At 32.9% G+C, this 11,071-nt stretch overlaps 1 protein-coding gene and 1 pseudogene across 2 annotated transcripts; both read right to left on the bottom strand.

Moving 5' to 3' along the window:
- LOC113046246 (ceramide synthase 2-like) overlaps positions 1-1,904 on the bottom strand; it is an 11,132-nt pseudogene extending 9,228 nt beyond the window's left edge.
- Positions 1,905-5,458: 3,554 nt separating this feature from the next.
- LOC113046353 (cortexin-2-like) lies at positions 5,459-10,441 on the bottom strand. Of its 2 annotated transcripts, none has more exons than XM_026207240.1 (5): positions 9,995-10,441; positions 8,558-8,785; positions 8,216-8,460; positions 7,150-7,239; positions 5,459-5,984 (listed from the first exon to the last, which is right to left on the bottom strand). In XM_026207240.1, exon 5 carries the CDS (start codon positions 5,913-5,915, stop codon positions 5,649-5,651), a length of 267 nt encoding a protein of 88 aa, XP_026063025.1. In that variant the 5' UTR covers positions 5,916-5,984; positions 7,150-7,239; positions 8,216-8,460; positions 8,558-8,785; positions 9,995-10,441; the 3' UTR covers positions 5,459-5,648. The 2 variants fall into 2 exon arrangements, with proteins under 2 accessions (XP_026063025.1, XP_026063024.1); XM_026207239.1 differs by having other exon boundaries at positions 7,150-7,236.
- Between the last annotated feature and the right edge of the window lie 630 nt (positions 10,442-11,071).

The raw sequence follows: 11,071 nt of genomic DNA, 5'->3' as shown, positions 1-11,071 counted from the left end.
CGGGAGAGGACGCCGAGAGCCCTCCATCTTCTCCATATCCTCCCAGCAGATTCCCGGAGGAAGCCAGTATTCCTGCTTCCAGAGCCACTGACTGAGCTGCTCCATCCTTCAGACGGGAAACAAAACAGAAACTTACAAACAGTTCTGTGCTGATTCTACGATACAGTGACACTCTCAGAGGACTGTATTAAATTCATACACCACATAACATTCCCACACTTTAGTCCTGGCCGACGAATTTCCATTTCTTTTCCATGACCTTTCCTATCATTCATGATTATTGATTTTTTTTTAAATAAATTTTAAGAGATGAATCAGGAAGGATTTCCATGCTATAATCTTTTAAAATAATATAATTATTATACTTTTTTAAATATATTTTCTTCATGCATATGTCAAATATGTACATGCAAACATTTTTAAGCGTTCATAAATATAAAGAAAGCTGTAAATTTTTCTTGAGTAAAAATGCATTAATACTGTGTGAGGAAAATATTAAATGTAATATTTTTGAGACAGTTAAATCAAACTTTGCAAAATGAAATAATTGACATTTACATTTTTATATAACTTTATTGTTGTGTATATTACTTATCATTACTCTATTATTGTTTCATATGTGTGATGATTGCTAATAATATTATTCAAAATAATATTTTATTTGATTATTATTTAAATACTTGCTTACTTTTTTTAAGGCTATTATATTGTTATCATAATAATTAAAAAAGTTAAAATATTATCGGGAATATATTTTGATTTCTTAAATTAATTTCTGATTAACATTTTCTTAAATACTATTTTTAATCAAAGATTTTTTTTTAGAAAAATATTTGTGAAAAATGATGAGAACAATATAAAAAATAAGTTAAGTCTTTATATAAAAAATAAGTCTTTATAAAGCAAAACCATTCCTAAATTGATTATTAATATAAATATTACATTTTGTAAATTTTGAATTTTGATATATATATATATATATATATATATATATATACATATATATATATATATATATATATATATATATATATATATATATATATTTTTTTTTTTTTTTTTTTTACATGCACAACTTAGACAGCCCTAAAAATGCATTTAACAAACAAATAAAAGAAAAAAAAAAGTTAAAAAAAGAAAAAGAAAAAGAAAATAAATTATGACCCCAAATGTGACCCCTCTATAACACTATTAGGTGCATTAGAGACAAACACACGTATCTGATGTAGCTACCATGAGAAAAGTCATCATGTCCATCAGATAAATCATTGCACGCGCAGTCAGTTATCTTTCTCGTCTGTAGTAAACGTTTTTCACGGCACACCTGCTGGAACTCACCTGAGCGACAGATGACTGCTGAGATCTGCTTAAACAATGAGACATTCTTGTTTTAGGAGAAATAAACCATCCTCGGCACGTTTATAGTCATCATGAGACAGAATAACATCAGGCAATAAACCGACAAATCCTATTGGAAGATGTCTGATACCTGCTTGTGTCCTCTGCAGGGTTTCCCGACGGATGAAGATGAAGATGATGGCTGTGATGGTGTTTGATGACGTGCGCAGTTCTGATCAGCGGACTTTACGCAAATTAATTTCAGTTGAGATATTTAATAGCATTCAGAATCTTGCTTATAAAACAATCGCAGTGCAAAAAAAACGACACTAAAAATATGTAAATAATCTTCAAACGACATTCTCTGCAGCCTGCCCTTCCTTGGTAGCGTTGCGGTAAATTATTTAAAAAAAATATCCAATAAAAATAAACCGGAAGATCCGAGTCCTTTCGCTCCGGAATCCTACACCTTAAGATGAATGTGAATAATAAATGCTGAGGTTTGTGATATCTGATAAAAGTGAGACCGTCTGCTCTTTACGAGAGACTGGTGTCCGTCTGTGGGTGTGTCGAGACGCTTATTGGTCCAGGAGATGATGCTCGGAAGTGCGAGTCGTTTAGGCGATTCGGTTCTTTTGAACCGCTTGTTTCTGATGGGCGAAATTTGCGATTCACTTTAAACGATTCATTAAACGGAAACGGTTCGTTTGCAAATCGGACAAAGAATTAAATCGAAAAACATTAAAAAAAAGACATAATTCTTGTAATTTCTGTGATAAAAGAAACTAAATTACCTGTTGGTGTTCTGTTTCCAAACTCATATGAACTGATTTAATTTCAGCCAAGACGAGATTTTAGCATAAACAAAATTAATAACACCAAATAATCAAAAACATGTTTTTAGACATGTATTAGAACAATGCAATGCAATTAATCAAAAACTGTGGCATTAGCATGATTTTGAATATGATTAGAACTGACAACATAAACAAGACAAATATTTATAAAAGCAGAAACCTTTGTACATGATATTAGAACAGATAATAATAAACAAGACACATATAAAACAAATACTGTAACAAGCATGTTTTTGAACACGAGTAGAGCCATTTCTGACATGGCAACTATAACAAACATACTATTTAAAAAAAAACTTGTTTTTGGACAATAATAGGCCTATAACACTTAGTCGAACTTGAACTTGTAATTACCATGTTAACTACACAGTACCGTGGTATAAAGGGCCCTACAGTGGAGAAAAAAAAGTAAGGGACAAATCTAAGGCTCACAACATCTGATAATGTAGGCTACATTGTGTTTCATAAGCGTCTGTCTCTTATCCAGATCCCACGCTCTAGTTTTTCTCCAACAGACGTCCCCTCTGGGTAGATTCACCCCGAATAAATGATCGCATCAATCTGTGGAGTCAAGTTACATTGCTTTACTTGCTTAGCTCACATTGTTCACCGAGGTGAAACGTGAAGGTGTTAGAGTATCAGATAATGGAGGAGGTTCACATGATGAGAATGCATCAATGATTACATGCCTGGCATTGCAGATGACTCAGGTATAACGTTAGCTCTGTTGACATGATGTTTACTGATGCAGGGTGTTGTTTTCCTCCAGTTCCATGCGTGACACACGTCAACATGTTTCTCTAAGCATATTCAATATAAATGATGGTCATTATGTTGCAATATAAATGTCTGTGCATCAGCTAGATCATATTCTAACATGATGCTGCTGTCAGATTCCTGTGTGTTGTTCTGGTGAAGTGAAGCTGAACTCTTCTGTGTGTCTGCAGTCTTCACTAATGAGAACTGGGACGTGATGTTTACTGGCTCTCTCCAAAATCCACTTCAAATCAGGCTTACAGCTGGTTTCTTTAGGAGAGCTTTCATTCAGTTTCTTCCTCTTTTGAACCTTGAATTAATATTTGTTCATGATGGTTCATCCTATCTTAACAGAAGCTCAGAATGTGAAGCTGAAGCTTATAACTATGGATGTCAGCATATAAAGAGCTCATTGTTGTTATTATTAGACATAATGAATTTCAGCAGGATGGAAGAGAGAATTTCTATTACATAATACAGACAATATTATACTGTGGTGAGTTCAAGTGTATTGCATATGAGACTTAGGTCTCTGTGTTTATCACCCTGTGGGTGTTTTCAAACTGCTGGGTGTTTCTAAATCATGCAATCTAAACGATCCTCCTTACCCAACTGCCCCGCCCCTAAACCTAACGTCACTATGACGTCATCCAATCAGGTATCATGGTGTAAGAACGTCCTGATCTGGTAACCCTCATTACTTTCCTGCAGAAACCTATACTGGTTGCATATAAACATTGCACCTTTTGCCCTGCACATTTATTCACCTGTAATATTAATTTTCAGCAGTAGATGGCGCTTGATGCAAGGAATTGGAACAGAAATGCGTGCATTACTTGAACCAGTCAGTATAATATATAAATTCACAACATTCACAACATTTTGCAAGTTGCAGTTTCTGGGAATGTTAAAAACAAACTCTGTTTGGTTGCTTCCTCATTGACAAGCAGACGCTCTCTAAAAGTGGGCGTTTCTCAGCTAGAAGTTGCAATGCACTTATTAACGTGATGCTGATAAGGAAACTTCTGGCGACGTGACACAAATATTAAGTACAAAACAATGTATATATGCCCTAGTAATGCCTTATTAAACACTATCACTTGCATGAGTTCCTTTGCACAATTGCTTAAATAGAAATGAAATGAAGCATTAAATATTTCCTATTTTAAGACGCCATAAGCATTTGAGGAGGTTTGTGAAACTGTCCTGTCCTTCAGACTCGGAGCTGTAGGATGATTTACAGCACACCATAATCAATCCCAATCAATACATGATGTGTCTCTTAATCAGAGACCGAAAATAAACCACAGAGACACTTTTACAGCCGCACAAGGAGAAAATAAACCGAGCCTGACCTTTCACCCCTTCTGAATCAATACAGTTTGTATTGATGAAGACATGATGCACTTTCAATCAATAATGTTTTTTCAGGTCGGATGTTGTTGATGTAATATTTTTGGAACGTTCTCATAACTTTATTCATGTTTGATAAATGGGATGTTGTTGTTTTTTAACAAATTAAACTAATGGACTGGTGAAGCTGAGAGACTTCTTATACAGTACCTGATTAATTGTGAAAGAGCAACATATAATAGCCTACAGCTGAGAGAAAAAGTCCTTTATTGGGTAAATATTTCCTTGCTAAAAACCAGTCCAGAGTAAGAAACATTTACAGAGAAATCCCTGTTTGTATAGTTTTGCCCTTTCAATATAAAAAAGCACCTACTAATCCCAAACCGACTGTAAACATCACAACAAAATCAATAAAGACAGACAATAGAGTCTCTGGTACGAAAATAAATCAAGGCACACTTGCTCCAGTTATCACTGACAAAACTGTGGACAAACGCATAACACAATGCAATGCAAAACATTTAATAATAATATTAATAAATATCATCCAACCAGTTCACATGCACAGTATAATAAAGACGAATAGAAATTTACAAAAAAAATAAGGAAGTTTGTTAATAAATAAACATGCCTGATTCATCCACATAATTGACTGAAGTAGAAATTTAGATTGTAAACAGAACTGAAATGAATGTGGCTTGAACTAAAATAAACAAGAAAACCTGGTTTTATAGACTTAAATCTCAACAATATTGCACTGATACTAGTTTTGTGGTTAAATCTCAAAAACAAGTCAAGGTCATATTTTCATCCCAAAATCTTAAGGACACACACACACACAAACACACACACACACACACACAGACAAAGATTTTGCATAAAGACACTGAACACAATTTTTCAGTAGTCCATTTGGTATAACTAAGCAAATACATTTCTCTCTCTTTATTATTATTATTATTATTATTATTAAAGGCATAACTGTCAAATAGATATTTAACCATTTAATAAAAACATTATTTTGTGCATTCCACTAATGGAAGTTTTGAAAAATATAATATTAAAATAAAATATAATAAACTACAATAATATTAAATATATTTAATTGTATTAAATAATTAATAAAATATTATTTTACACATTCCATTGGTGAATATTTCGGGATGGAAATATTATGCAAACAATGAAAATATTATATTAAAATAAAAAATATGATATTGTACATAATTATATATAATAATGTATTAAATAACTATGTTATTGTTATAATATATTTTTTTTTATGACCTTTTAGATTTGGAGGTTAAATATGTTCTTGACAGGTTTTGTGAGACTGCTGTATTTCTAGACCAGCGCGTAATCGAACTGTCCCCGCTCCAGACCGTCTTTAGGATCAGACCAGGATGAGGACGGCATGCTGCTGTAGGGGTCCAGGAGAATCCGGAAACAGCGCACCAGCAGAAACACCAAAAACAGCAGCAGGAGTCCCACGAAACACAGAGCCGTGATCTGCTCTATGTCCGGAGCCAGCAGGAGCCCCGCCGAGGCCCCGGGGCCCGAGACAGGAGCCAGAGACTGCAGCTCGTGCTTCATCAGAGGGTTTTCACTCATCTTCTCAGTTCAGAGATGACACGAGTCCGGTTTCTGAGGCTGAAGGAGGATCTCAGTCCTATGCTTCTCCTAAACATGGCAACGAGATTAAATGAGACACCTCATGCTTCTTATGTTTCTCCTGACAGGGTTATTACACTTAAAACATAAAAAACTTCTTCAATACAAACTTATTTTATTTCAACTAGTTCCCAAAGGAACATTTCTTATTTTAATTAAGTTTAACCTGATATACTAAAATAACTAAAACTGAAATATTAAATTCATTTTAGAATCATAAAATGTTCATTACTTATATATAACTGAAATAAAATAAAAATGTAACTTTTAATTATTTCAGATTATTTTAGTTTAACTTGGTGTACTGAAAATAACTCAAACCAAGACAGACATATTTAATTCATTTTAAGAAATCCAAAAAACATTACATATTTCATTACATAAAATAAAGTTAACTGAAATTAAATAAAATACAAATAATAATAAATAAATAAATAAACATATTTTTACAGCTAGTTGCCAAGGTAACATTTCTCATTTAATTTAATGTAATTTAACTCTATGTACTAAAAAAACAAAAACAAAAAATATATAAATATTTAATTCATTTGAAATCCATAAAAAAGTAAATTATTTAAAATAAAAGAAATATTTATAAAATTATCTTATTACTTTTAATTTAGTTACTTAAAAAAAGTTTCACTTGATAATTTAATTAAATAATTAAACCTCATATAAAAATTTATAAAAAGACATGCAACAAATTTGAATACAATTTGAACTAAAATTAAAACAAAGGCAACAAATGTAAACTAATTCTAAAAACTATAATAGTAACTGAAATAACATGAAACTCAGTAATCTCACACGTGTCTCCTGGTGAGTTTCAGAAGAAGTGTTGATGTCTCAAAACTGTGAAAATCATACATGCATACATGCAATCAAAAATCTCAATATGTCCACATAAATTTGATAGCTCTAAACTACCACAGGGCTCGCAAAATCAGTCCTTAAGAAGTCTTAAAGCCTTAGATATAGTTGCATCGAGTTAAAGGCCATAACAAGTCTTAAATACCTTAAATGCTTTATTAAAGGTCAGAATAATAATAATAATAATTTCAAGTGGTCTTAAAATTGGGGTTTAAAAGTATAAACTCTGCATGTGTGTTTTTATGATGGGAAACGACTGTCTTAAGAAAAGTTTCAAAGGTAGGATATTGTAATTTCATCTTACCTGTAATGTCTGATAAAGTTTGCAGCTGCTTTGTTTACAGCCGTCACCAGGAAAACCGCTATATTCCTGACGTTTCAAAAGCGACACCTGCTGGCAGAGAATGAACTTGCATTTCCAATAAGCCTTTCTGCTGTTTATGTTCAGATCAATGCAGAAATCAGCCCATGTTTTTACACTGCAAACATACAATGTGAAATAAGCTCATGTGGCTTTTAAAAATCGATACAACGAAGACAGCTTGATATATATTTATGTTTTAAATTAATGAATTAATTTCCATGTTTGATTCATCACTTTGTTTTAAATTGGTTTAAATTCTGACTTGATGTTTATCATTTTATAAGACTTTCTGTTTCGTGAAAACTTGTATCTGAATTGTTAATCATGTTATTTTATGGTTTTATGTTACAATGGTCATGTCACCCGCACATATGGCTAATTAAATTAATTTGTACAGGTTTTCTTGGTCATAAAAAGTCTGAATTAATTAATCGCGATTAATCACTTTCAAAAAGTTTTTTTTCTTTACATAATATATGTATGTGTACTGTGTATATTTATTATGCATATATTAATACACACACATACAGTATGGATTTTGAAAATATTTACATGGTTACACATATATATATTCATACTCTTATATTTTATATAAATATATTTTTTATATATAAATAACCTATTTTCTTAAATATATAGATACATGTGTTAGTATTTTTAAATATAACACGGATTAAAACCACGATTAATTGTTTGACAGCACTAGTTATTATACTTGCTTACATTTATTTATAAAGATTTTTGATTGATGTTTTGACTCCTATGCAATTGTCTACATTAATAAATGGCCTTTTTAAGCTAGAGTTCAATTTATTTTGTGTTTCCAAAATCTGAAGAGTGCCTGTCTGAAGGGCAACCAGGGATTTAGAAATTTTGCTGAACTATTGTCTAACTATTTTTATCTGAGATTAAGTTGATACTGAACATATCTGAACTAGGATTGAGCAAATAATGTTTCCTCTAGAATAACTTTCCCAGGTAAAAATGCCATCAGCAGTTACTTTACCTCACAAGAAATCAGAAAATCAGACTGATGCAACAGGATCTCCATTCACAGCTCAAATCTCAGAGGAAACTAGCTACAAACTACATCCTTCAGCTGAACTGCTGTTTATATGGACATGCTTTGACACGCTCTTCTGTGGCTAATGGCACAAGCAGCTTCATATTCAGGTTTCTGAGATAATCGCTGAAAGCTCAGACGGGGAAAAAGCAGCTATTTCCAGCTGGAACGTGACAAGAAACGCCACCCTGTGAATAAAGAGAGAGGCGTAAATCTGGGTCGATCGGGATCTCAAAACACTGTGGATCAATAATGGACACATAAAAGAGAAATAAACCAGGTCACCTCTTCAGCACGGCGCGAGAAGAGCAGATCAGTGAGGAATATTAAAGCTCACAGGCTGTGTTACAGTGAGCGGCTCCAGTAAAACTTCTCTTCGAGGCCTGGGTGACAGCTCAGCACTCTGATGGGATGGTTTTCACAGCGTTTCGCTCCATGTTCATCCGCAGTAAATACAGCCTCGGACTCCCTCTGACTTTATTAGGACGGTGTATGTGTGCAGACAGCTGATTCCTGTCCCAAAGACAGCGGAGTTAATAATAACTAAAGGGTTAAGGGCGGGTCAAAGGGCATCTACATATACACATTTAGCAAAGATGAGGTCAGATAATAACAACTTTAATAGCGGACCACCAGTAAGACCATACTACAGTATAATAACGGTATTATCTCAGATCAAAAAATAGTGACAGAATCAACCTAACTATATTAACCTGACTAAGTTAAGTCATTCGTACTTGATGTAATAATGGCACATTTTTATAATCTGAAATGTTGGAAAATTTATTAACATGTTTTTCAATGCATTTGTGTGCGAAACTTTTTTTATATACTGAATACACTCACGCACACACACAAATACACACACACACACACACACACACACACACACACACACACACACACACATATATATATATATATATATATATATATATATACACACACACACACACACACACTATTTTAGGATAATTTTCCATCTACTAATTACTTGAAAGTCAAAAGCATTTCATTAAAAAAAAATTAATTTAAAGTTTAATTATATAATTATTTTCCTTCTATAAAAATTTCTATCATATCACTATATAAAGCGTAAAAAAAAACTCTTAAAAAGGGTATGAATGTTGTTAGTTTGAGAAGGAAATCCTGCGAGTGCAGAAACAGACACAGATCGATAGCAGAGCTGATCGATCCTCTCACAAACTATAGATAAATCATTGCTTGCTGTCTATGCACCGGATAACAATATATGACAGAGCAAAATACCTAATTTTCAACTTTTAACTTAGTAATATACAGTACACACATTCTTACAGAGGCAGTAAAATATTACATCATGTATGTATATTATATAACATATTGGCATATTATTTTAAATAACATTTGAAATATTTTGTTACAAAATATGGGCCTGACTGTAAATTGTATTAATGTAGTCTTATAATCTGACGACATCAACAATATCCTATCTTTACAGTGCATTACACAGGCTTTACAGGCGTCAACAAGTGTTAGCAAGTTTTCTGTTTACAGTGAAATTCAGTTTACTCTGTGACAAATATATAGTATAAAAACAATGTAGACTATAACATTTCTCATATTTTTAGGAGCCTATGATTCCTCGTAATTTGACAGACATTTTTCATGATACTTTTAAAATAATGAAAGCTTTAAGATTGCATGAAAAGACTTAGTTTAATAAATAAAAACATAACATACCTGCGTTGAGGGTCCGGAGCGCGTGCTGGTCTGGCAGATCTCTCTCGCGCGCTCTCGATACTCCCTCACGCGCTCGCGTGCGATTGGCTGAGCATCGGTCCACAGGGACGCGCGCGCATGTAACCGGGGCTAGTTGTCACACTTTTTTTTACATGACTGGGTGAGAATGTCTGAAATGTGAATTAGTCTTAAGGGGGAAAAGTTATCTTCAATAACGTAGCCTGTATCTGTAGGCTAGCTACTTAAAATTTGATTACATTGCAATAATAGCAAATAAAGCTTGTATTATTGCTCAATTGAAAATGCAGGAATATTAAACAAAATATATAACTGTTATTGTCGGCTAATTGTAAAAAATGATTGTAAAAATACACGCAAAAGACGTGACAACTTGCCCCGGTCTTTACTACTGTTAGATATTCTAATTTGAAATCAATGTCAGTCTTGTTTTAAGCATGTTTTGATATTTTTACTGGAACACGAGACAAAAATACTTTTTAAGAAAATATTTCAATTTAACTTCAACACTAAATTTTATTTTATTTAGCATTTTGTTTTATTTATTATTATTTATTTATTTTATTTTTCAAATTATTTTGTTGTATTTAAGCAGAAAAAAAAAGAAAAACAGAAAGTATGGGAATTAGCAGGTTACATCATTTAATTATATATAAACAATCTTTGCAAGAAGCTACTAATCTGAAATCTGTCTCAATGACTGTAACAGTGATGGAGCTTACAGTAAGGTGTTTTTAGTCATGATAGTCTTGCTGTGCAGTGATGAATCTCCACCTGTCTGATTTGATTTCTGAGCAATAATTCAGGTATTGTTTGTGTCTTCCTCAGGGAGCAGCGCTGGGAATGTGCTGCAGTCATATGGAAAACACAAAGGATCTGCTGTCAGAAAGTATTTTTAGCTCAGAATGAAACACCCTGGGCTCTGAGCTGACCGAGTCCTGTCTGCCCTTACAACTAATCAAATCCACAGCAAATCTCAATCAGTTTAGACGTCATATTGAATTTAATAGAGATGAAAATGAAAGCTGTGAGGAATACAGTCCCAGCATAGAACACTTT

The sequence above is a fragment of the Carassius auratus genome, chromosome 27 (assembly GCF_003368295.1).
Source record: "Carassius auratus strain Wakin chromosome 27, ASM336829v1, whole genome shotgun sequence".
NCBI lineage: Eukaryota > Metazoa > Chordata > Actinopteri > Cypriniformes > Cyprinidae > Carassius > Carassius auratus.
This window is presented reverse-complemented; position numbering and strand designations above follow the sequence as displayed.